Raw genomic sequence first — 27,903 nt, forward strand, 5'->3', positions numbered from 1 at the left:
ATACACTCAAGGGTGATGAACTTGAACCGACACACTTTCCACAAAACATTCACATCAGGAAGAGAGAACCCAAAAGGTCCGACATAGCCAAGTCAGCCTCACTCTCAAGGCTGAAAATCTGCCATGTCCAGGGTAAACTTTGTATTTGTCCCCAGTATAACTGACTACCGTTCCGTATCCAGGGAATCCCTTAAGTTACTCTGTCTCCATTTCTCAGGAGACGAGGCAATGAGGAGGCTAGTCCTAGAGCTGTAACACATTTTCAAGGCAATCTAGTATGTCCCCAAAATAGATGCTTGGTACCTCAAAAGCTGGTAAAAATAGTGAGATAAGGCAGAATCAAGAGGAAATTCGACTTTGTTCCCCACAAGCAGCCACATAAAAGGAAGTGGGCTGGTGCTCCAGCTCAACTGATGGCAAAGCGGACACCGGCACTGTTTTTACAGCTCTTGTGGTGGATATTCAGGAGGCAGGAATTTGAACATTTCCAATAGCTTCATTTTCCACGTTAGTGTCCTGCACAATGTTATTTTAAGTAATACTTGGATTTTATAGTCTTTCCAACCTTTTTTTTTTCTTTTAAATCTCAAAAGGGCCCTGCATTTCCTCTGTCATCTTCCAGCGCAGAGCCCCTGAGGTCGGTTATCTCGACTTGGCATTCATCTCATCCAGGCGGAGCTCAGGCTCTGGCGTTGCATTTCAGATTGTCCTGTGGGCTCCACCACTGAGCCCTAAAGCCACCAGGCCCCAGCAGGGCCTGGCCAGATTCATCCAAACTCAACAGGGTTTTTAGTAGTGACTGTCTAACATTCTCTTGCTTAGTGAAGTATCCTATTGCATTTTATATTTACTGAACAATAAACACTGTCATTCTGCGCCCATGTCCCTCACTTAATTTGGACTAACTCTTTGACAGGCTTTTCCAATCATTTTGTCAGGATAAAAAACACCTTTGTATTTTGAATGCATCCCTTCAAACAATTAAGCTGCTCTAGTCATTTCTTTGAAAATAAGAATTTTCCTCTCCCCCGAACTTGACCACTCCCAGATTTCTGCAGATACAGTGGTTCAGAGAGCGGGCACTGGGCTCAGCCACTCTCCAATGACTTGACCTAGAGCAAGGGCTTCACTCTCTGCCTCAGTTTCCTCATCGGCAAGCTGGGATTATAATCACGGTCATTATTTTCTTCTGTGGTTCTAAGGATTAAAGGAAATACTGCACATAGAGTGCTTCCCACACAGTAGGCTCCCAACAAATGTAATCAGTTATAAGTAAATAAGTACACGTATACATACCCCCCAAACATTGATCCCCCCTTTTGTTTATTCAAGAAATGCTTTTTATTATATTTTTAGAATGTTCTCATTGATTCTGGGAAGTAGTCTATCATTTTCAGTATGCTTGAACATGTATAAAAAATTAGAATAAAATAACCACCAAAGTGAAAATTGTATTGAAAATAAGTTTATTTCTCCCTTAAAGTTAAAAATTTTCAGAAAGCTTAACACTAGTTCCATGTACGCCGTCCTATTTGGTGAGGTGGCAGTAAAGTGATCTCTTCTACTCCTACGGCAGTGAAAAGGAATTTATGTCACCCACGCTCAGTGGACACAGGGCGTACAGGAAGACGGCCCTTTTCTGCACTTATCCGTGATTCCCAGAGGAGCACCAGGGACTTACAGCAGAGGCCCGAATAGCACTAGTCAATGCTTCGTCTTGTTCAGATATTTCTTAAAATAGTTCTCTATCCAAAAAACAATGCCATTAAAACGTGACTTACCACATAGAGTTGTTTCCACATGGTTCCCCAGTCTCTTAGTGTTGATGTCATTTCTGTGATAACCGAGTCTTCAGTGGGAATAACCATTTCAAATTGTCTGTGAAATTAAAAAGAAAAACCACACATGTATGCAAATATCATGGACAACCATTTTCTTTTCAATGCTCTAAAAGATAAACTAAGAAAGGAAGCCGCCTCGCTCTTTTTGGTTCCGCAGACAGTAACCAGGGTCTGATTATAAGCTGGCGTGAGGAATGCCATGTGGGTTATGGCCGTACAATCCCCAAAATGACCAGCCACATTACCCAGATCGAGTCTGAGGAGTGCGGTGGAAAAGCACCAGTGACAGAGCAGTTCTGCTCCAGCCACAGAGGGACCAGGAACAGCAGCTCACGGAACCTCTCCAAGACCCAAAGCTCCCATCTGTGACCTGAGGTCACAAGCTTCCATAAACTGGGAGATGGCATTTGCCTTCTAAGCCCCACAACCACGGAACTCAAAGGGAGTGAGAGGGCTTGGTTCAATGATCACAATAGGATGCCTGCAAACATCCAAATCAACTCCGTGTAATGGAGAACGAGACACCAGGTACTCTATCTCATTACCACTTCATTTCTATTGTTTGTACACAGGGCTGTGAAAAATGATTCGGATTAACTATGAGAAGTGTTATCACGCATTATAGAACTTATTAAAGGCTGAAGGCAGCAGCAATATTTGAATATCCATTGTAAAATGTTCCTCTCTCTGACTGGGGTGATACATTCTTCCGTTTTCTTCTCTATAAATCAGAAATTATACTTGGAAAACATTCATCCTAACAGCTAGTGAGGCGTGTACGGTGGTCCTACTCGTGAGAAGATACAGAAGGAGAGAAAAGTTCAAGACTTCATTTGTCCTCTGTATCCGGGCTTTGACATATGATAACCTTCTCTTCATACCAAATTTCTTTTTCCAAATTCTTTCAGTTTTTATGGAGGTGAAAATGGTTAAGTGGCTCTTACTACTGTTTCTCAAAAGAATGCTACTGACTACATTGATGGAAATTATTTTCTTCATTTGAGTATTTTTTCTCAAGAATAACGTCTACTATGTAGAAGGTAACAGCACACACGTATCAGACGCTGAATCAGGTTGTCTAGATGAACAAGAGAAAATGACTTCTGAGCATGAGGTTAATAACCGCTCTGCAGTTCCTTTCCGATATTATGTCCAAAGAGTGTGTAACTGTCTTTTGTAACGTCGTCTTGACAGCAAGAGCGGGAACTTAAGATTTTGCCTCGATTTCCTCACCGATAGAGAAAGCCTCATCTCCTCATTTCATGCTGCTGCTTAAACACTTGCCCTGTGAATTGTTTTCCTTCTTTCTAGAGCTTAAATGCAGCTGAACATGTAAAACTAGAAATAAAAGTAAACAATAATATACGAACTGGAAAATCTACAGCTTTTATCAAACCTACACATGACATTTTCAAACAACAGTGCATTTTGCTCTTGAAGCAGCTGTAGCAGTTTCAACGACGACTATTTGAAGACAGAGATTATAAAGTGATCAGACGCAAGGTCCAGGAGGGAACAACAAATTTCCAGAAAAACCGCATAACCAACTTAACATTTAAAAGCGACATGACCTCAGCAGGAATCAAACAATACAGAAGTGGCCTCGATGCTCACAAACCATAATTTAATTTAAGGACCCCCATCAGCCCTACACTCCTCTGAAGGCCCAGGGAAGATCATAAAGGCAGTTCAGTCTGTGGGAAGCTGATTTGGGTTTGTTCAGCCAAAACGTACATTTTCAAGAAGCACAAAATTGCCATTTCAGGGGAGACAGCTGTTTCCTCTTAATTATATGAAAATCAAAATCAACTGTCTTAAGTAGTTGCCCTGAAATTATATTCTGTTCAGTTATTCTGAGATGTACTTTACAGCTATTTCGTCCTGATGGGCCATCAGGCTGCTAATCCACTTAAAACAAGCCAGGTAACATCAAAATCTCAAGAGGCTTCTCTCTGAGAAAGCAATCACCTGGTAATACTGGTTCTCAAATGTTCCCAGGCTAAAGTTTTGCTTCCAGTTAACAGTCTTAGAATCTAAGGTCTCGAGTCCCACAATTCTTTTGTTTTTAGAAAATAAATTTTGGTTCTACCCCCAAAGTTCTATTGTATTATATAAACCGCACCGTGCCCTTTGTCAGGTGGAAAACCTACCACCAAGTCTTAACCTTAACCAAATTTTGAGTCAGCCTTTATGCACATTTAGTCTTCCTCGGGGCTCAGGGAAGGCCGCCCAGTATGAAACAAGTATGAACTGGGACAAAGAAATAACTAAAAGAAGGTACTTAGTTTTAATTAGAACGATGTCCCACCCCAATCTGCTTTGAGAGGTAGGACTGACTGGGTGAAGGTCATCATCTCTGCCAGGATCTCTCTTTTCTCTTCCTTGGTCAGTGGGTAAGATGGAACTGGGTGGCCCTGTGCTCGGGAAGAGTTGAGGGGCAACAGCAGCAGAGGGCTGGTTGCACAGTTGTGCCCAGGCGGACACGCGAAGGGACCAGGTGGGCACCTTGGGGTTTGCATGGCACCTGCCCATGGAAACTAGGGCAGAAAGGTCAGAAGCAAGAGTCGGCCTGTGGCTAGTGTTTTCTGGAAAGTCCACTCGGTTACTTGAGGAGCGCTGGCGGGTATCAAACCTGCCTGGTGGGAGAACCCCAGAGGCACCAATCCCTCTGCCTGACCCACCTCAGATGGATTATCGCTACACACATTTCTGAAGGGCACACGTTTAATAAGAGTAGTAGCAGTGGGAATTACTACCATTAGAATTAGTATGTTTTTAAACTACTGTTTTAAGTGATTACTATCTCTAGTACTACTACTACTCAAAATAACATTGCTTAAAGTAGCTGATAAGACATATAGTACAAGAACCTCCTAGACTCAAGTTTTATCATATAGGGGACACTCAAAGTATTTATACCACAGAATCTCAGAAACCTGAAGAAGTTATTTCACTGACGAAGATTTAATACTCTCCTTTATAGAGCGTGGATAGGAGAATCATCCATTGGAATAGCATCCTTGGAATTTTTTTGGTAAAACTCAAGTTTGAAGATAGCTTTTACTATGCTTTAAAATGTGCTTCCATAATTCAAATAAATGGCTATTGTTTTGCTATTTGAGGGAAAATGTCATCTTTATGGCTGAACCTGTATTCTGCCTGTCATAAAATAAAAAATATTCAATGGGCTAATGTATATTCCTTGTGACATTGGCAGCAAATGTTAGGTTCCCAATCTGTGGCCCACATGTATGGATCTGCTCATGTTCACCACTTAAATAAGCAAGTTCCACAGCTTTATCCTGTGATATATTATTTGAATGATCTGTGATCCTAACAGCTGCTTCCGGTCCTCTTGAAAACAGACTGGAAATTCTTTTCAAATGTACGAGAAATCCTAGGTGATCAACGGGCTCAACTGAAAAAAAACCCACAGATCTGATGTTCCCTGAAGTCTAATAATGGCTTTGTGAAATGGTCACACAAGGATATGGTCTCATCTCCAACCAGAATGACAGCGAGACTTAGCTGCTTAGAATCAGTGGTGAATCGAGGAAATTCCTGGAGCTGGAGACATGACGCAGCATTCGATGGGCCTGGCTGCCACGCTTCCCTACATAGCAGGTCACCCTAAAAAGCCAGCTCCTTCTGTAGAAGAGCAGGCTGACTCCATGACCTGCAGACAGCGGGAAGCCGCCAGGTCCTAGGTCCTGCTGTCCCCCAGCAAACAGACGTGGCTCTTCGTGTTCTCCACCAGCTGTCTGGTGTAATCTATCTTTATCAAACAGCACAGACAATGGCACACTCTGCTATCATTCATTTTTCAAGCCAATTACGACTAAGCCTTTCAAATTTCAACATAAGCAATGGTTCTGTGAAAATCCTCCAACTATTAAGAAAACTCATTTCTTACCCTTTGTTCTTTACAAAGGCATTTTTCAAGTGAACGTAGCTGGAAGGAAAGATTCCCTGGAAGAGAAAACAAGATGGTTATGGGGCTGTTAAGACAGGGTTGGTTTCACAAGTCACACGTACAAAACAGCCATCACAACCACAGCAATACCAGCGATGGGGGAAACTACATCTCTATCATAGTCTTTAGGCTAAAATCTGTTATTAGAGCTTGGATTCATTCCTTTTATTTTCTACTATTCACTAGTTTACAAATGTAGAGACTCTCTAAGTATAAGAAAAAAAATCAAATCTCACTCAAAAATATATTTGTATAAAACAGAAATTTTAAAAACGTTCAGGAATTCTGCAAAGAAAGCATGTTATACTGAATAAGAATTTTTTTAAATATTGCATAGTTTTGAAAGAAGGTTGTGCTGTTTGTTTTTGGTTATTCTTTCTCTTCTCTCCAAAACACTCATGTGTGTATTTAAACATATACACTAAAGGAACTTGGAGGCAGCATGTATATTATTATGTGGTATGGAAGGTTTTTCATGAAAACATAGCAGCAATTAATCACCAGGCTGCCATTCGGATGCAACAAAAATTAAACAAAAGAAGCCATGCTGGCTTAAAGCTTTTTATTGCGACGGAAAAGACAGGACAAGGAAATTGTTCCTTTGTTCTGAATGGGAAATGGAAAGAAGCGACATAAAAAAAAAGAAGAAAAAAAAAAGAGCATCAAATTTATTGTCCGTTAAATGACAATATCCTCTGAATGATTTTTGATGTATAATCAAATGACAAATTCAATTAAATAGTTAGGGAAACACATGCCATTTGAATACATTATCTCTACTGTGGCTCCAAGGAGAACACAAAAATTAACAAGCAAATTCTGTATATACAACAGTATATACAGTTATATAAGCATATAGGTTAAAAAACAGTAAATAGGCATATAGGTTAAAAAATGCTTTTTTCCCTCAAAATTTAAATTTGCCTCAATATGGTAAGATTAACATAAGAAAATGTCAGAATTTGAGATCAGAAGAGTGACAGAAATAACAGAAGTCATAATGGATTTTTTCTAAAACATGTTCTAAATGGATAATGAAATACTGAAGCTATATTTGCATGTCTCTAGCAGATGTCAAAAAATAACTTTAAATGAGAGCTCAAGTTGTATTAGCCCTCATACAACTGAAAAATTCAAGTTGTATATATACTCTTTGCTCCCTCAAGCTCTCCTTTAGAATGACCTAAAATACAGTAATACCTTGGTTTGCGAGCATAATTCGTTCCAGAAACAAACTACTCATATTGCAAGACATCACTCATTTACCAAGACAAAATGTATTAGAAATGTTTGCTCGTCTTGTGGAACACTCGCAAACCATGTTACTCGCAATCCAAGGTTTTACTGTAAATGAAATAAAGTGGTTAAACACAGTTGTATGATCCAGAAAAGGGAGAAAAGGCATAAAGTCAGGCAAAGGAGTTTACATTTTTTTACATTATACTTTGAGAATGAGAATTATATAATTTCATATCTAAAATACTAATAAAGCAGAATTCAACCAAAAAGTGAACATGAGACACACAAAAAAATATTAGAGAATGTGGGGAATATGGGTGAAAACTTGGGAGATTAGAATAAAGCAGAAAAACATAGATATTAGTAAGGATTGGTGGCAAAATCATAAACTAGACAAGTGAAAGGTAAAACAGAAATCATACTACTTCCTACTGTAATTCCTGAAGATTTATATAAATAGATAAAGGATAATGAGTCTTAGATTCTGTCTGGAATGGTATGAAAGATGAGCACTTTATAACATGGTTTTCCCATGTTTCAGCTGCCCACACCCAAACAGACTCTCAACATGGTGCTCAGATAAACTTGTTTCCCCACACCAATATTTTACAAATGATATCACAGAAAACTTAAAGATTCAATATCTCTATTCAATATTTACTTTGCAATATATATTTCCCCTGCCTGAATTTTAATTTCACCCTCTGTGAAACTAACACTTCAAAAAGATTTTGTTTACATATAATGAGCTTACTAAGGTCTTCTCAGTACAAATTTCAAGAGCTACATAGGATTATTATTTGAGTAGCGTATCTTAACTATAATCCAAGTTCAAAGGAATTTCCAAAATTATGAAAATCTGTATTGGCATTTCAACTAAGAGTCCCAACTATAATTCCTATTGTATAATGAGATAAAGTAAAATAATATTTTTAAATCCCATATTTATGGTTAGAAGTAATATTTTCTTACCTTGATATTTGGGTTTTTTAAGGCAAATCCTCTGTACCAGCCTGTGGAGAAATAATCACAGTCATATTTAGATAAACTATTGTGATATTATAAAGAAAAGAAATGATGACAAATCAATCTGTTCTTTGCTCTATGTCTCAGGGAATTTAGGAATCTACACAAGAGTCCATATATTTCCAAATTCTCTTTGCTTGACTACAAAGCCCAGACCCAACCACCAAGAACAGTGCTCGGCCAAGAGTCATACAGTGAATTTGCACGTCCTTCAGGCCACCATCTTGGTTAGAGTCAGTCCAGTAGCGTAAGAAGAGTGAAGCCAGGTCTCATCAGTAAGAGAGTTAACAGGCACCTTTCCATCAGCACAATGCATTTCCTACCAACCAAGCTCACCATCATTTTTAGGATCATCTGTAGCATGCCTCTTACTTAACCTTAGTTAACCTCCAAGCAGCTCTGAACCAATTTTACAGCACATCCTTAAGAAGGAACACATATTTTTTATATAAAACAAGTACAGAGTGTGTGTATATACATATATTGGGTTGTTGAAAAAGTCATGACGTATTTTTTCTATGTTTTTCATTGCAAAAAAGCATCATGACTTTTCCGACAACCCAATATATGGTTAATATATAGTCTCCTATAAATGTATCCTTTTCAACTTATAGTTTCAAGTATAGAAACCATTTTATTGGCAAGAAATTAAGAAATTGTTTCATCGTGCAACAAATGTTCTACTGAGTTGAACTGTTTCTGATTAACTGAATTTTTAAAAAGAAATACTTGAGCTTTGCATTTAAATATTTTTGTTCCTAAGTTTTCTTAAAAGGATAGACTATAAAATACCATGGCTGACAGTGTTAATATCAGTCTGAAGGAAGCAGAATGAATTGAGAATCAGAAATTTCTATATCTTAGTTTATTAGATCCTTAAAGACATACCCAAGAAATACATCCCTTCTTAAATAATTACGCTAACAGAAACCACGCTTCGAGAATTGAAGAAATGACATAGAAAGGTCTGTCCCGTGATACTAGACAGAAAGGTATTTAGACTACAAAACAGCTCCCATTAGCTATGAAGCCCATTTTCATGTAGCAAATCAAAACAGATTTTATATTTACTTGTATACAAAAAAGAAATAGATAAAACGCACTGGCAATGACATAGGAAACTGTTTAAAAGTATCAATTACAGTGGACAGGACAAATGCCCATGTGTCACCACCATTTAATGCCAGGTTCTAACTAAATGTAACAACTTACTTCAGGGGAACACAATTTAATCAGTAATGACCATGATATGACAGGATGTCACCATATTATAAATTCCTAACAAAGACATCATGTTGGGAGGAAAATGAATATTTTGGGATATACTGATGGGACTTTAAAATGTGTTCATTCTATTAATAAAAAAAAAAACAAAAAAACAGGATTTGTCATTTCCTCTGGGACCTTTTTAAGGACTAAAGTTTAAGGGTGCTTTGTGGGACAGGAATAAAAACATTTGAGAATGTATTAGGTATCCTGATTTAATGAGTTACCTGCTATGCGAATTAATACTAATTATACAATTTCATATATTACACCAACATTTTAAATGCAGCAAATGATTTCAGTCCAAATTTGGGGGGTTGTGGGGAGGAGAAGGTTGCAGAATGAGAACAGGGTTCTCCTGGGCAGGAGTCCTCCCCCAAGGCATCTGGTCAACCGACCATGGCTAAGCCCTTTCTGCTGGGGCCCTCCTGTTCTGGGGAATCTACCAGACCCTGGAGATTCTAAGAAAGGCTTTCGAGTTTGGCACTGTGTCCTGTACTCCCACAAACACAGTCGTCTCAACTGCTTTCTATGTTGGCATCTAATGAGTATAAGGAAAAAATATTAGGAAAACATCAGCTTAAAAATACCAAAAGATGCTTTCCCATAAGCCAAACACTGACTATGCAAAAGCAACAAGTTTTGTCAAAAATACAATAGTTCACTACTGGTGACTACTGGAAAAATTCTAGGTTAACAGAGGTATGGACAGAATTTACAAACTTTACGAGTGTCCCATGTTAAAGAGGCTGTTTCTACAACCTCCAACAGTCACCACCAGCCCACTCACCATCACACTTCTCCAGGATCTGAACTGTGTCTCCAATTTCCAATGACAGGCCGAAGGGGACGGTTCCTCGAAAACTGGCAATAACTGTAAGAAATGATACGGAATATATGAATACAATCATATCGCCCAGGGATGACGGACCTCCACACACTTTTCTCTCTGGTATTGATTACACCCTAGTCCTGCCCAGCCCCCGCTAAATGTTTTTGAAACTAATCAATCAATAACCAAAGATAGGTCCACATGGTGACCCCTCTCCCCACCCTTTCCGAATGGTCTGAGAGCTCCGTGATTCTCCCAGGGACAGCAACATTGAGTCACAAAGGAGACAAAGGTGGAGAAATAACCAAAGCGCACCTCGACACATGAAGGGAGAAGAAACATCTGGCAAATACCATAGATGCTAAAATCAACTTAAAATGTCCATCCAAAGAAAATGACAGCAAATGCTATGGCTGCTCGGTTTTTAAAAGATCAAAATTTTGGAAGTGAACTTTAGAATTCTGTTTCAGATAGTGAGATTTAGATACAACCCCAGTCCCCTCAATAAATGGTTGCTACTGTTGTGAATGCTTTTTAAAAGCCTGAAGAAACAAATGAATCTCTCAAAAATAAAAACGAGCCAATAAGTGATGGGCTTTGAGAGAAGCCAACAGCTCTTTTATGATCTCCGAACAAAATTAACAGTAGAAATCAAAACACAGGACAGAAAACTCAACCCAAGGTACTTGAGAAGAATGAGAATAACTCCATGAGCCAAGTTAGGGCATTTTAGATAAGCACTAATTCATGGTGTCATTTTCTAACTATAATCACAAATGCCATGTGGTCTCACATGGATGTGCTAGACGATGTTTGCTCAAAAAATAACCAAGCGCCTGTGTATCCTCACAGATGACTTCAAACAACCTTCAGAGACCTCTTCTCACAAGGGATCAACACCTGAACACACAGCAGACTGCTTACAATTTAAAAGCCCACAAACAAGCTTGCACCCACAACTGCCCTCTACACTCGTGAAACACCCGTGACCTCTCACGACCGCAGTGGTTCAAGGCTGCACTGTGGGTGCTGCTTAGAGATCCAAGGGCCTGGGCTCTCACGCCAGCTCCACAGGCAGCTCTCTCATGCATGGACGCCCCTAACCCCCAAGGTGGCCATGAGGCCCGCCCCCATCGCTGGCTGCTGTCTCCTACCCCTCACCACCATCTAGATAGAGCACAGCAGCGCCGTTCATGGATTTCACTTCTTCACCCTCCTTCCTGCCTCAGTCCACACCGCCTGTTCTGAAACGGCTCTATAGAAGTCACTAGTCCCCACGCTGTCACCACATTCATATCGCCCTTCAGAAATCTGTCATCTCCTGAATCTTCTACTGCCTCTTTCACCTCCTCCAGCCTTCTCTCTAGACCGTCTTTCCGTGGTCATCCTCTTAAACGCTCGTGTTGGTTCTACCCTGCAGATGCTGACGCATAAAGGCCATGGTATAGGCAAGTACCCTGTTTCCCCGGAAATGAGACCTAGCCGGAAAATAAGCCCTCGCAGGATTTTAGGTGCCAAAATATGGCACCTGGGCATACTGAATATTTGAAGCTGAAGGAGTTGGTGGAAAAGGCACCCTTCTCCCTGAAACAGGTCATAAACCCCTCATGTGAGGGGTGCGTGCCCTCCACATCCTGGAGGAACCATGCTGGGGCTTCTTCTCTGGCGAGGTCTTATTTTCGAGGAAACACGGTAACATCAAACTTGATAATATGAGATGTAGGTTTGAACTCAGATCTTACCACTTATTAGCTGTGTGACTCTGATCAAGATTCCAACCTCTCGGAATCTCCATTACTCTTCAGGCAAATGGGGGTAGCAAAAAAGGAATCGCTAAAGGTATTGGAGGGTTAAATAAGGTAGCTGCTGGAAACAATTTAACATACTGTCTGGTATATTCTAGTTACTTAATGTATTCCCCAATGGTTTCAACTCTACTTTTTCTCTTCTGTGGATATACATTCTCCCTATTTGGAGAGAGCTCGAAGGCTTCCAGAATCACCAGTTGATACAGGACTTGCCCAGTGTCTGTCCAGCCCTGACGTGTGCCCTGAGCATCTGACACAAACTGCCACCTTGCGCATCTGACACACCTACAAAACTTAGCACGCCTCCAACTGAACTCATTGTCTCCCCACCCCTGACCCAAATCTAAGCAATTTTCTCTCTCCCCATCGCCCACTCTAACATGTTGGTATAAAATATTAGTCTTCTTCAGTTCATCCCGTTTTATCCTGTTATTCCTAGGAGGATCTCTGATTCTCTCACCGGGGCCACTGCAAAGCCTTCTGGGAGGCCTCCCTGTCCCCCCATGGCTGTCCTTCCGCAACACAATATCCACGATGCCACCAGAGTCACCTTAATTCCATCAAGTTTGTGTTTACGTGCTTTTGTTTGTTTTTTTGTATGTCACATCAGGAACATTTTTCTTTTTCTTTTGTTAGGTTCAATTTTTTTTGTATTAAAGGGAAATAAAATATATCATGCAGTATAGACAAGTTCAATTAGGCTAATTGTCTCCCTCTTATTTCACGCTGGCATTTAGCTCACACCATCCTTAGGTGTCCCCAAACCAGGTCCCCTCCCACTGTTCCCAGTTTGGTGGAACGCCGGCACTGTCTAGCAACCACAAGCCAGAAGCCCAAAGGTCACCCACATGACCCCTCATCCTCGTATCCCGTCCGTCAGCCTGCCACGCGACCGGCTCTGAAACGGCTCCTGCCGCCATCCTCTGGCCCCATCGCCACCGCCCCTGCCCCGCCTTGCTATCACCTCCTGGGGCAGTCTCCTCACAGGTCTACCGCACATGCTCAGCGTCCCCCTTGATCCGCTTCTCACACTCAGTTAGACAGGTCTTTGCAAAATGCACATTTTCGTCGTTGCCACAATACCGTTCACCATGATTCTACTCACCACAGTTCAATTCAGGGCTGGCAAAGGCTGCCCTTACCCTTCCAGGGCTGACAATCTAAGACGAACGGAGTATAATGTAGGAAAGAAACCCAAACGCCTTGTCCCTTGTGACACACAGGGAGGAAACTCGTCGCTGAAAGACAGAGCTCTGGCTTCGCCTTCCCGATAAAAGGATCTCCACGTCATGAACAAGTGTGGCCCCACAGGTCACCTGTGAGCTGACTTCTCACAACACAGGATGTGATGCCGCTTTTCTCATGTCCCGAGGCCACACCACAGAACCCTCTGGAAGACGAAAATGCTGCTTCTGCAACAAAAATGAGCCCAGATGGCACCAGAAATCAAATGACCGTTTTTATGTGAGCAGCTATAAACTCCTGAATGCAGGAGCTTGAAGGCCAGGGATAAAGTCAGGATTGGCCTCGTGGCCTTTCCACAGGGCTCCCTTCCTCAGAGGACACTTCAAACTGGTCCTTTCCTGCGCCCTGTTCCTTTCACACTGTCCACGTGGCTCTGGCTTGTCATGGATGTATCCACAATTAGGTTTCTCTGCTTTTGTGAAGAGGGTACCCACAAATGGAAAAGGGGAGAAAAGGTTGAATTTCTGAAGAGCCTGCATATGAACTGGAAGAAACAGAGAAAAGGGGGAGGGGATGAAGGAGAACAAAATTCGTTTCAGGGGCTTTATTTTGCAAAATGGTGGGAAAGGGCCCACCTCGTCGGCACAAGTGCCAAGTCCTCCTGTAGGGGAAGCCAAGTTCACAGTCTAATCAGAGGCACTTCCTTTTGTTACTGTCTGGATACAGCTTGAGAGAAGACAATGAACGTCACGTGGCGATTTCCACTGGTGTCATCACTAGGCAGGACTGAGCTGCCTTTGTCCCACATCCTCGCTGTCTTTTGCCTCCACAAAATGAAGAGCAAAGTGGTCTTTCCTAACTTCCAGGGACTCCCAGCTGGCTGGCAGGAGGACAGCAGGACTAGGGAAGCAGGCAGTCCAGGAAGACTGATTAAAAACAAAAAAATCAAGAGAAGGCGGGGTGGTCACTCCAGAGCCCTGCTCTGACGCTGAAAATTAAACACTGTGCTCCATCTTCTCGTCCTAGGACCTCTTGTGCATGTGAGCTCCGCCTCCATTCTGGTCACAACCTGCACCTGCAGGCCTCGCACACCTGGCAGGCACACCTGAGACGCCCAGACACAAGCACACTTACAAACAGGGTCCCGTTCGTGTGGTCAGGCCTCGAGACATGTCATACCACTCCCTCTGGCCTAAGTGACTTTGAAAGATCAGAAGCTACAGAAATCAGATGAATTCGTTCCTGACATCTTACACGTGGCACCTGAGCCGATACTGCCGTCCCGGGCGACTAAGAGGACAGCTCTCCCAGGGGCTGTCCTTCCTCCTGCTTGAACCAGGGCACGAAACATGAGCTGCGAGGTAGCACCAAGACCTGCTTCAGACATGGACACTATTCTCCCAGCTGCTGAGAGTGCCGGGGTCTCTGGGGTTGCCTTCGTGGGCAGAGCTGCTCTGCCCACGGCTGTGCCCTCCTCCCAGAGGGGCTGGCATGCGGTGACTGGCCGGGTGGGAGAATGAGGGCGAGGCCCCCACTACAACCTGGCACAGCTCGGAAGGCCATTCCGGCTCACGTGACTCCGGCTGCCGCTGGTCCTGCATGGCAGGTCACCTCCCTCCGCCCAGTCCTGTGTCCCCCCCTCCCTTCCACAGGTGTGACCCCCAGGTGGACATCCCTCAAGCTCCCTGCAGACATTTCTCAGAGCGACTTCACTGTTCCTAAGCTGGAGATCCCAGCCCGCGACAACGCTTCAACGTTTCGCCCACACAGATTTTACTTCTCGCCAGCTTTATTTTCAAGGGCGAAGGACGGGAACATTGTTGGATTATGATACTGTGTTAAGGGTTTTGCTAAACTCTTCATGTGCTGTTCTAATCTTCTCTGATGTAGGTGTTTCATCCCCATTTTAGAGGCAGAGGAAAAGAAGATGGAAGCGGCAAACAGGGAAAGGAATGAACAACATCAGGAAAGAATCAGTCCCCATTAAAGTGCATTTGAACAATCTATTCTATCCTTCCATGTCATTTTTTTTCTGATGTCTCGCTCCAAGTTCTAAACACACAGTGACAAAACAGCCCAGAACTGAAGCGGTTCACCTGCGCCAAACCATCTCCACCTTCACCACCTGCTACAGAGGGGCCCACAGGCCGTCCCACTAGGAGGAGGGCAGCTCGTCCTCACAGCCTCTTCTCACACGATGAAGGCCCATGTTTCTAATCTTTTTCTCCATAAGCTTTTTTCTTTCCAATTTGAATTCTGACTGTCATTCCCGATGTTGATGTCTCCAGACATCTGCTAGAATATCACCGACAAACCGCAGAACTCCCACCCGAAGAGAATCAAACTCTAAGTTCCCACCACTTCTCACTCCTTCTGCTCTGATGACGAAGCCAATTTCCAACTTGGAGCAAACACTAGTTTTGACTGGTGTGGGCCACTGAAAACCACTGAAAAACCATCTTTTTAGGAAATGGGGAGCCAGTGAACAGTTGAATGGAGAAACGGAGCAAAGGCCCCAATTCTTTCCGAATGCAGCGCCCGCACACTTCCCAGTCCCGTCCTTCACAAACCACCTTCCGCAGCCACACTGACCCCCTTCTCTCTGCCTCAGCAAAGGCTGCAAATGCTCTGCCCTCTCGTCCGAATTCCGGCTTCCTGCTCTCCGTCCTCAACAGGTGTTCATCAGACCTGCTCACGGGTCCTCCTCAACGGAGGCTGGCTCCAGGGCGTCCCACTGCGCCCCACCCACTGACATCCCTCTAACAGGTATTTCGCATGGCCTCCAGGTCGGGGCTCCCTTATGCTCCCGACACCTTGTACAATATAACAACTAGTGGGTACTCAATAAATATGGTTGACTATAGAGTGTGTGCAGCTGACTCAGGTGCTCACCTTCTGAGTGCCAGGTGGCAGGCACTGGAAATACGATGATGAAGGTAACACCTCACACCTGCTTATTTGAATTCCTAAGCCACGTGTAAGAACGTTTCCTGTATCTTTCAGTTCCTGCAAAACTGAGTTCTGTATTTGTATCCTCGGTGATTTTTAAATGTATATACAAAACTGCCACACTTATAGTTCTATTATTCTTGTGTGTGTGTGTGTGTGGGGGGGGAATTAAGTCTATGGCCTATTGTTTAAACTTTAAATTGTGAAACAATTTAAGATTCATAAGAAGCTTACAACAGTATAAAAATGGATATACCCTTAAGTTAGCTTCATCAAATGTTAAGGTCTTAAATAAATCTAGCACACTTACCCAAACCAGGAAATTAATGTTGATACAATACTATTAACTACTCTACAGACAGCATGCAAATTCCATCAATTGTCCAACTAATGTCCCTTTCCTGGCTAAGGATCCAATCCAGGGTTGCACATGCCCTTCAGCTGCTATACATCCTTCGTCTCCTCCCACATGACAGCGTCCCAAAGATGGTGCCTTTGTCTTTCTTGACCTTGATGCTTCTGAGAACACTGCCCCATTATTCTGCAGAACATCTCCTTCAGGTCTGCCTGATGTTTCCTCATAATTAAATGTAGGATATGCAATTTTGGCAAGAATGCCACAGAAGTGATGATGTGCCCTGCTCAGTGTACCTTATCAGGAGGCGCACAATGACACTGTGTCTCACTGCTGGTGACGTTAACCTTGGTCGCTTGGTTAAGGTGGTTTCTCCACCACAGCGTTACTCTGTTTTTCCTCTATGGTTAGCAAGCATCTTGTGGGGAGATGCTCTGAGACTATGAAGTATATGGTTTGTCATCAGACTTGATAGCATCCATTGATGATCTTGCCTACAACCGCAGCAAATTTAACGCTCATGTTTTTTCACTCGGTTACCCAGACCCAGCTGGATTCTTGTAATTGCAGTCAAAAACCTGTAATGGGTCCTTTTTGAAGTGGGCATAATAACTCGACTTTAGTCTTGATTTCTTAAACATATAGCATAAAATTAGCACCACAACTACCACAGGAATCCTTGAGGTGACCTACTCATCATATCAAACAAAGAGTTCAAAGTCAACTCTTCTGTCTTTACTGCACTGGTTGGTGACTGATAAGAAAATCATGGTAAAATCATGTATTTCTCTTATTTCACAGCAGGGATCTAACCTTCTGTGAAGACTAATTTTATGTGCCAACTTGCCTGGGACACAGGGTGACCAGGTCAAACATTATTTCTGGGTGTGTCTGTGGAGGTGTTTCCAGAAGAGATCAGAATTTGAATCAATGGACTGAGTAAAGCAGAAGGCCCTCCCCAATGTGGGTGGGCCTCATCCAGTCCATTGAGGGCCTGAATAGATAAAAAAGATAGAGGAATTTGATCTCTCTGCCTGTTTGAGCTCAGTCATAGCGGTCTTCTCCTGCCTTGAAGCCAGACTTACTCCATCAGTCCTCCAGTTCTCAGAACCACATCACCGGCTTTCTTGGCTCTCCAGCTGGCATCCTGGGACTTCTCTGCATCTATAGCCACAGGAGACCTCTCCTTATTTTGTTTATAATTATATTACATTATTATATTGTTTATATTACATTACATTATATTAATCCTATTGGTTCTGTTTCTCTGGAGAACCCTCACTAATACATCTTCCTAATAATTTTGTACAAATAATGCTTATTTTTTACCAAGGCCTTAGGCCTTACTGATGTTCACAACAGCTCATGAGTTATGAATTCTGTTGTATACTGCATTAGAATCGAACATAAAAATCTTACTTAAAATAAGACTGACGACAAACTAGAACAAGTCTCTAACTCACAAGTGATTTACATTTTGGCAATTTTATGAAGCTGGTTATTATATTCAGAATCAATGACTGGATTCTCAAGCGACCACATAATAGCCTACTTAATCAATTAAGCCGCTGAAATACGAATTTCACATGCAATCCCAATGAGGGGGTGGAAGGGGTCTGTAGTAGAGGACGTAGCCTACGGGGGTGGTGGGGAGATACTGGACAGACAATGGGCAGAAGCTAACTCCTTCCAAACACCACGTTTCTCGGCCTGGCCTCCTAGAAAACCCCAACCCCACAAAGGGCCACCACACCCCAAATATTCCATCTACACTGCTCAGAGACCCAGGTACAGACTGTATAATTATGAATACGCCTTGTTCCTCTTCCACCATTCTCCTTTTTCCTAGGGGAACATCATCGCCTGAGGTTCATCTCTCTCCTTCAACCCCACTCCCACCACAACCCCCAGGGCAGAAGCAGTAGCTCCCTGACCCATGGGAGCTGAGGGAACGGGAACAAACACCCACACCCCCTGGGACCTGGTAGGAGCCCAGGCCAGCCATTCTTTAGACTTGCACAGTGTGAGGTCTGGAAGGACCTTAGAGGAATAATCTCATCATTCCACACGTGACATCTGGAAACCTGGTGTTCATGTGGCGCATAGTTTCCAAGGAATTCATCTCACCCTGTTATTTCTACTTTGTAAATTCTCTGTGAAGCCTTTCTGCTCCCCCTCAATGACTATTTGTAAACCAAAAGACATTAGGGAAAAAAATGCTGCTAGTTTACCTGTGAGATGTTAATGGCAAGTTAAAGCAAAATTCATGCAACTATAACAGGCAAATCAGGGAACCGGGATAAAAGTGGGCATTACCAGCTCAGCACTTTTCAGTTATACATGAACGTTTACACCCCTCCTTGGGGTTTTGAGAAGGTGCCGCGTTCCCCTGGGGGTCATGCTCTCTGTCCTTCACCACTTCCAATAAACTAATGAAGGGGGCACTTCCCAGGCCCTTCTTCTCACTGGAAATTTCAGCTAAGGACTGGTCCCAGATGTCCACAAGAATGGAAGTCTGGGTTCCTTGGTAGCAAATTGCTGTTCTACTTCAAAGAAACTTTTTAAAACTACCCCTCCACTCCCAACACACCTCATTTTTGTTTTTCATAGAATTAAAAAAATCAGTGTGCAAAACTAGGGTTAAAAATCTTTGTAAATATTTATCCTTTGCCCCTCTCCAAGGAAACCTGCCAAACAAATTAGGTAAGTTTTCCAAAATATCCTAACAGACAGACAACCGGTCTAGTGTTGGGGCCAAAACCAGCCATTTATTTCACAATGTGATAATTAGAAACAATCCGTCTATTGCAGTGCTTGGGTTGGAGATGATCTTGCATTTGTTTTCATTTTTCTGAACATCACTGGAGGTGACGCAGTCTGCTCATGAGGCAAATCTGACGATGTGAATGCCGTTGGGGCTCACGCACAAGGTGGGTCCTTTTAAAATCCCAGTCAACGCAGAGAAAAATAACAAGTGTCCCAAGATAGTAAGATTAGAGAGAGGAAAAAGTCTCAAGCAACACAGAGAATTTCATTGTTTGGAAGATAAACTCAAACTCCCCAAAATTACGTCCACATACAAAAATGAAATCGAAGGTGGGATGCATTCTTCCACAGGTGTGTGGGAATTGAAAGATAATTCCATTTAACAGAAAGAACCGGGAGCCCCAATTCCTGAGCATCACTGGAAGTTACACCTACATGAAAAGTACTTATAAGAAGATATGACTGTCTTCTTTTATTAATAACTATAATTATTTTAAAAACTATTTTGTTTTAAAGCCTCTGGCAACAGCCGAATGTTAGTTATGCCTTATAAAGCATTCACAATTTCCCAAGTTTCGCTAATAGCAATGAATACAGGTAAATGTAGTGAATTCTTAAAGTTACAAAGCAATCTATATATGTGAATAATTTAGCTATTTCTAAATATAAATGAATGGATGAAAGAAATGACTTCAGGCTATTAAGGCTCCAAAATAATACACTTTAAAATTCTGAATTTATCAACTTTTTGTAAAATTCAAATACAAAAATATAAACAAACAAGTAAATATCAGTAAATGTCCCTGCCATCTCTTCTAACTCTAGCTCTTAGAGCTGAGTGAAATAAATATTAGTAAAAGATAAGATACTTCTTGAAAGTGTTTTCGATCACCAAGTTTTAAGGTCTTTTTGTGCACTAAATATTTGTGCATTATTAACCTTTTCAGCAAATCCAGAGTAGCAGGTCTGCCTTCCAGAGAATGCAGTTAAAAATAAAACCCGCTTTTTTCTGTGAGTTCTTCTGAAAAACATGGGCAGCCAGTGAGGTTACTTTTTTTGTTTACCTAGGAGATAAATGTAGTTCTATTACGCCAGGAAATTCCAACTTATAATTGGAATACACAGTTAAAAGTACTGAAATTATAGAAAACAAACTTCCCTGCGGTGTGTTTCAAGCCCTGTGACAAAGAGAGGAAGGTCTGAGCACTTATCTCCGCGCCACCACCTGCCCCAGGCCTGACCACCCCAGTATGCGAACAGGACATAGTAACCAAGATCTCATCAAAACAGATGAGTTACAATGTACCCATCTTCCCTCCATCAAGCTTGGAGTTTTTCTTTCTTTGCCTTAAGATTGAACCTTTATTAGTTCCTGATACACATGTAAAATCATAGATCATCCTGCCAGTTTCCCAAAGACTGGTGGGGACCTGTTAGAAGTAACATACGCCGGGCTATGTAATGTGCATGAATCCCGAACCCCCAAAGTCAAAAAGTTCAGCTTCAAACAATTCTCTGGCTGTGGCAGGTCCTTCTGTCAAAAACCAAAATAAACAAACAAAAACAAAAAACCATCACAGTTTGAATCCCTGATGTCTTTCACTTAGTCTGCAGCTTGCACCTGCTGTGAAAATCAAATTTCTGAATTTACATTTGTTTTTGGAAAGTGAGTCCATGTCATTTGGAAGTCTTTCTTGAGGACTCTGGCTTAAATGATGAAACCTTCTGTATCCCAAACCCGAGGGCCTTGCAGGATCACATGGCACAAGAAATAGGCAGGAGCTGACTGGGCTTTCCATGCCAAAGAGCCACTTGTAACCCACAAGTCAAATTCTTAAAAGCAATTTAATGAATGAACAAAAGCTGGGCAGTAGAGTCAGAACATAATGAGAAGGAGTGGTGGCTGCCAGTCGCGATGGCCCAATGGCCTGGCTTTAGATGGACATTATCTCTGGCGATTAGGTCCTCAAGATTTTAATGTCTATAAAATAGTGTAGTTTTAATCAGTTAGAACGGGTTCATGTAATCAAAAGAATACCATTCTATACAGTCCCACTCTCTTCTCCGTTCTCCACCCCCCTACTCAACAGAATACTGTCATTAGGAAGTTTCAATGTCAGGGAATGGGGGAGGGCCTTGGGCTTTACCGGCCCACATTGGGTCCTACAGCTGGACACTCTGTTTATAGATCTCATTTGTGTCCTTAATTCCCAGGAATTCCGTGTGTCCTTTAGCCTTCCTCCTATTGAGGCAAATGCACTGTTTCAGGGGACAAAGCAAAGGAGACAGTGCTGTCTTCTACTTCCCCGCCAACAGCTGCGAGAGCCAAGGCTTCCACTGCCGACGCTTTAGTTAGCAAGAGCCGGGCTGAGTTGGGGAAAGTGTCTTCTGACGTCCTGTGGCTGTCCTTTAAATATAAGAATTAGAACCTGGAGGACGCAGAGTTTTGCTGTAAGCCACAGAGCAGGCCAGAGGCAGCACAGTTTTCCCCCAGGGACGGGAGGAAGTCTCTTGCAGGTTGAAGTGGAGGAGAAGAGGAGAGGAGGAGCGAGGCAAGCCAGAGGGCTGTATGCAAATACAGGGCCTGCTTGGTGTCCTCCTGGGGCCAAGACCCAGGAGCAGGGAGAGAGGTCACACAGATCCCCTGAGGGAGTTGACAGATTGCAAAGCAAGGAGGTGTGTGTACATTGCTGCGTGGCCCTCTGGGTTGGACAGCATCAGTTACAACGCAGAGCGGAGCTGGCAGCCCGGTCTGAACCAGCTAACCTCCACCCCAACCCTCAAGCCAGTCTCACCCTCTTGAGGGGGAAGTCGAGGCAGGTGAGAATACGAAGTCGCATCTCTGCCAGGTCTGCAGAGCCTGTGGACTCGACAGCCCAGAGCCGGGGCTCAATGTTGAAGGGTCACCACCACGAGCTAGATCTGAGGCAGAGGCCAAGCAAGGATGGCAGAGGGCCCATTACCACGTCCTACCCATGCTGGGAGGCGGACATCAAAAGCTGATGCCCAAAGATGTTATCGTTTTCCTCTTCCGCATTGTTTTGGGCCAGAAATGAGCCTTTTAGATTTGGGCACAGAGAAGAGTCACTAAACTGCTAGAATGAGTGTCAGGAGCTAGAGGGCACAGTCCTCAGCAAAGCTGTGCTGTGTGTTCAGAAAATTACTTGGTAGTTCTTGGCCACTTTCTACTGGTATATAGGTGAGGTGGGTGCCAGGGACATGAAGTGTTATAGATATAAGACTAGGTACCTGTTCCCAGAGGCCTATACCTCGGTGAAGGAAAAGGGCAGAAAAATGAAAAACAAGTCAAAAATCAATCCTGTTCATCCCAGCTCAGGAAAGGAAAGGAGTATGTGAACTTCATACACAGTTCTCACGCTGAAGCAGAATAAACGCTTCCTAAGCTATGTGCATGACTGGAGGACGTCTGACATCTTCTATCAGGCAAGGCAGACTAAGGCACTCCCCGAGTCTCAGTGTCAGCTTCAGCGTTTGATGTCATCCACCAAGCATCCCACCGCTCCATAAATTCACCCAAATCGACAGCCTTCTGAAAACCTAGGTGTTTTCATTCACTTTCTACACAGGGAGGGAGTTCTGGTCTAATATTCCCTTAGGCGATTTCCGAACCGGTCCTATCTGTGACATGTGCCTATACACAAAACGGACCAAGGTTCTTTCTCACAGGGGTCCTGCGACCGCCTGTCCCCTGCGAGCCCCACTGAAATCAGCCGGGGGGGGGGTCCCTACAACCAACACGGACAGAGCAGGCCTGGGCGGAGCTGCAGGAAGCCCCGCCTCTCAGGACCGCATTCCACAGTGGGGGGGGGGAGTATCACTCGGACTTGTGTACAAGTGGGCTCAAGTCCCCCTTTCTGCTACTTACTAAGCACGTGCCCTCCAGCACCTTGCTGTGCCTCAGTCTCCCCAAACTGTAACACTGGGGTAGTAACAGCATCTGCCTCGTGCGGTTATGTGTGGATAAGATGAGTTCCGCGGAGAAGACGGACGCTGCTGAGCACAGAGATGAGCACACCCCGGTGGTCAAGGGCTGTCATCCCTGTCGCCTCCTGCACCACAGCCACTATAACCACCTGGCAAGTAACCCACATCAAGAAGTGTCTCCCTCGTGAAATGCTTATGTCCTCAATTTCTAATTTCTATGACTTACTGGCTGTAACTTCCTACTCATCACTAGAAGCCGAAGGTCTTCAAATCGCCCCCCAGGTTCAAGTATAACGTCCATCGTCGAACAGGGGCCTTTTCTAAGGAGCCTTAATGGCAGGGTGTCCCGAGGCCCTCCATGACACAGAGCGAAGCCTGCAGCTGGAGACGCCCTGCTGCTGCGAGATGAACTGGGCGCCCGGGAAGGCGGAGCACGTGGGCTAAGGCTGGTTTCCGCCTTAGGATTTGGCATTTGCTCCATTCGAGTTGTAAGGAGCATCCAAGAGAACAGGCCTAAGGACAGGCAGAGCTGACCTCTCACTCAGACCCACCGTCTGCTCTGCTGGGGCAGAACCTCGGGAAGGCCCTGCGGAATGAGACGCCATCACGCCTCGGAATCAGAGAACAGAGGTTTTAGGCTTCCAAAACCTTGGCTTTCAAAAGTGAACTCTCCTCCACAGAGCGGCCAGAGCGATTCTTCTAAAATTTAGGACAGATCATGTCATGTCTCTGCTCAGAATAACATAATTTCTTCCTCCACCGAGCATGGACAGACACTGGTTATTCTCATATTTTTGGCTCTCGCGAACACTGCTGCTATCAAGAACTACAGTTCTTAGCCATTTATAATGAATTTGCAAAGTGATACAACTCTCTCCTCACTATTTCATGCCCCTGAATGCATTTACAAAATAACCAAATTTCCAAGTTTAGAGACTTGGTTTGCATAACACAGCTGGTCATTGAGAAGAGCTAATCAAGAGAACCATGGAGGGCCAACCTGAAGTGTGTAGTGACACTGATGACAGTACAGCTGTCTTCCACATGCTGACATAAGCCTGAGCGTTCACTCAGCACCTCCCTACGCCCGCAGCACGCTGGGGGTTTGGGCCCCCCGATGGATAAAAAAGCCGCCATTCCTACCTTCTCCTCAGTGAGTTCCCTCAGCTCTCACTGAGCTTCCAGTTCAGCTGTCTTTCATGTGTGACATCACCGGGAGCTCAGAGACACCCTGGACGGGGACAAGGAATAAAACCAGACCCCCTTCTGATCTGTGCCGTGGACACACCGCTTATTTGAGCTATTTCGGATATCCCTCGGCCTTTTTGCCTCAGTTCAAGGTGCTCAGTTACCAGAGCAGCCACGGAGGGGGTCGCGTGCTTCCCCAGTGTGAGAAACGCCTCGTGCAGCCCCTCTGAGGCTCCCTCCACCAGGTGCCAGCACGAGCGGCCGCAAGCTAGCTGGTCACGCCTCGCCCATGTCAAACCCTTCAGTGCCCCCCGAAACTGCCAAGAGAAGGTTCTCATCCTCTGCTCTAGCCCAGCTGCCGACCTCTCTTCGGGGCCTCCTCGTCCACCATCTTTCAATTGCATCAGCAACATCAGCTCCTCGTACTTCCTTCCACTCGCGATGTTCATTCCTAACCCCTCGTGGCTCATGTGGGCCCCGCCGCGGGGAATGGCCTTCAGCCCCATTCACTGCCTGGTTTATTCTAAATCATTTTAAATTCAACTAAGAGGGTGTCACCTCCACCAGGCAGCCTTCCCTGCCTCCCCAGTGCACACACAGAGCTGCCTCCCACCCACAGGCTCAGTTAAGTGTCCCTCCTGCTGCTCCCATGACACCCAGGGCAAACCCCTCACGGCTCTCACCTCTATTTGTACAGGCATCAGTCTCCCCTACTGAGCTCCAAGCTCCCAGAATTTTGTCTACACATAGAACATTACCTAACACACAGGGGGTACTTTATAAAGGCCCATTACCACCTTCACACCTGTCCCCTAGAACGGGGGTCAGCAAACGAGGGCCCACCAGTCACATCCAGCCTGCCACTTGTTTGGTAAGGCCTAGCGGGTAAAAATAGTTTTTGCATTTGTAAACATTTAGACGAAAATAAAAAAAGAGCAATAATTTGCGACATGTGAAAACTGTGTGAAGTTGGCATTTCAGCCTCCATACATAACGTTTATGGGCCCCCCCCCCAGGCTCATGCATGCTCGCACTATGTCCACTTCGCACCACGTGCAACGGCGGGGTTGAGTCACCGCAACCGAGGCTAAGGGGACCTAAAATAGTACATAAATATAAAGCCTAAAATATTTCACCTGGCCATTTACAGAAAATGTTTTCACCTCCGCTCTAGAACCCCCGTTCCTCTGCCTAAATTCAAGAGCATTTTGCGAACTTACATGAGAAATGCAATTAAAGTTCACATGAAAGAGTCAAAATGACTAAGTGTGACTGAGGAAGAGAGATGAGGTAATGGAAGAGGTGAACCAACTTTTTAAAAGACTGAACAGGAGTGTGTTCAAAGCCCAAGCTCTCTGAGGGCGGAGCCTCAGGCTGAGACCCTCATAGGTGACAGCAAAGATAAAACCCAGTGGGAGAAATTTCAACCTAGAAGAAGCTTTCTGAAAGAACCTAAACCAAGTGACATGGAAACTTGGAGAAGATTGAGCATCTCTGATGATTATGTCCACAGCCAGTCCCAGGATCACTCAGCTCTTGGGCTCAGACACTTGAATGGCCTCGCTGGGTTCCCTTGGTCCATTTCGCTGTCAGCATGGGTGACACACTTCACAATGGATCATACTACAACTCCGTCCTGCTCATGTGGCTGTGAGTTGTTCGCGGACTTCTAATTGTTTAAAAATAATAATGTCAGGGCTAGCGTTTTCCAACTGACGACCTAACATGTACGTCAGCTACCCAGCAGGGCTGCGGCTCCTACCCTACCACGAAGCAAGCAAGGTGCAGTCGAGTTTTCCCTCCTCTGACTCTACGCATCCAGCTCCTTCCAGCTGCCCTTGAAGAACCTGTCACTGAGCTGGTGGCACCCACTCGGAAATGTGCCTGCTCGTTGCTGGGCTCTGTGTCCCACCACTGGGGCCCATGGGATACCAAGCAAATCGGCCAAGTGCATCATGGTGAACACATGTACAGAAAGTCGACACGGCTGCTATCAGGAGGCGTAAGCATTTCAGTGACAGCCTTTCGTGCGAACACACATCCACCCTCCCACCCCGGCACTCCGGATTCACCAGGTGCCCATTTTGAACCTCTCAAATACGCAGCCCAGAACCATTTCTCTCCTAGGTAGGTCCTGGATGGGAAGCTGTTTTGTAAAAGTAAAAATCTGAAGCAGCCTCAAGGGATGAAAATAATAAGGGGGAAAATAATTCATAAGCTGTCACCATTCCTTGTCAGCACAGGAACAACTCTTGGTGTTTGCAACACCTTCTGCAAAGTTAGTTTGACGTTGGATGAGAACTGTGCTTAACCTCTGAACTTCCACGCTAATATGAAGGACAGAACTTGTCGCTTTGGTTTGGAGAATCTAAATGTCAGCCAGCAGTCACTTTTGAACGTCCATGGAAATTCATGCGTTCCAACAGACAGCAGTGCTAATGAGAACAGTAATTCCACTCACTGGGTGTTTTGATTGCTTGTGTTGACAGAAGGAGACACTATTATGAACCAATCCAATCCCACTTAGTCCTGGGGAGGCTAAGGGTTAGCTGCTGAGGCATCCCAGAAAGAAATCATTTGTGAGAAACATGCTGATACTACACGGTATCACGATTCACGGTTTCTCTAAACACTCATGACAACTCAATAGCTGTAATATTTCGAAAAAGGTCTGAATGTCTAAATCATCGCACAGGTAACTTTCTGGTTCAAAAGGATTCGAGGAATCACTTCCTTACTATAAGCAGAGCCGTTAAGGACACGAACCGCGACATCTACATGACACACTTAACCGGTGTAAAGAACGTCGCCACCAGCAAGTCACGTCTCTAGCCCAGATGCTGGCTTCAGATCCACACTGACCAACACAGAAGACCTTAAAATGCCCTTTTAAGCCAAGCTGGCATTTAGGTGTGGAACAGCGATTCCACAGGGACCTGCTCCCCAAAGACAGAGCAAGGCTGGGCTGGGCACTCAGGTCGGGTCTGAACAGTGAACGCTCAACTCTGAGACACACCCAACAAGCTGCACAAATACAGCCCCATCCAAAGCCAACCAGAGAGAACCCACTTAGCTGTGCTCATGCTGTCTACTTGCAATGAAATGATGGATTCACATTTTCCAAGTGGTTTTTTGTTTTTTTTAGATTTTATTGGGGATTGGGGGAGGGGAACAGACAAGTTGCTGTCCTTTGGTTCTTCAGTCTAGTTGTGGAGGACGTGGCTTCACTGGCCCGTGTTGGTTTTTCACTGTGCTCTTCCCGGGTGAGGCAGTCGCTCACCGGCCATTGGACGGCCACTCACGGCAGCTCACAGTGGCTCACCAAAGCTCATGCCTGTTGCCGGCCAGCCCCCCTGCAGCCTATACCATCGCCGGCGACTCACGGCAGCCCAGCTCCAGGTCGAGCTGTTGTTCACCATCTTAGCTGTAGAGGGTAGTGTCACTGGCCCTCATGTGGGATCCGAACTGGGGCCCTGCTGCTCAGAGCTGGCGTCCCAAGCCAACTCTTAACCAACGCGCCACACGGCCGG

General features: G+C 44.4%; 1 protein-coding gene across 1 annotated transcript in view; it reads right to left on the reverse strand.

Moving 5' to 3' along the window:
- DOCK4 (dedicator of cytokinesis 4) overlaps positions 1–27,903 on the reverse strand; it is a 392,534-nt gene that overhangs the window by 223,705 nt on the left and 140,926 nt on the right. The window contains 4 exon segments of the mRNA XM_019653023.1: positions 1,782–1,878; positions 5,755–5,810; positions 8,026–8,066; positions 10,136–10,219. Of these exon segments, the coding sequence (XP_019508568.1) occupies positions 1,782–1,878; positions 5,755–5,810; positions 8,026–8,066; positions 10,136–10,219 (278 nt within the window).

The sequence above is a fragment of the Hipposideros armiger genome, unplaced genomic scaffold, assembly GCF_001890085.2.
Source record: "Hipposideros armiger isolate ML-2016 unplaced genomic scaffold, ASM189008v1 scaffold_192, whole genome shotgun sequence".
Lineage (NCBI taxonomy): Eukaryota > Metazoa > Chordata > Mammalia > Chiroptera > Hipposideridae > Hipposideros > Hipposideros armiger.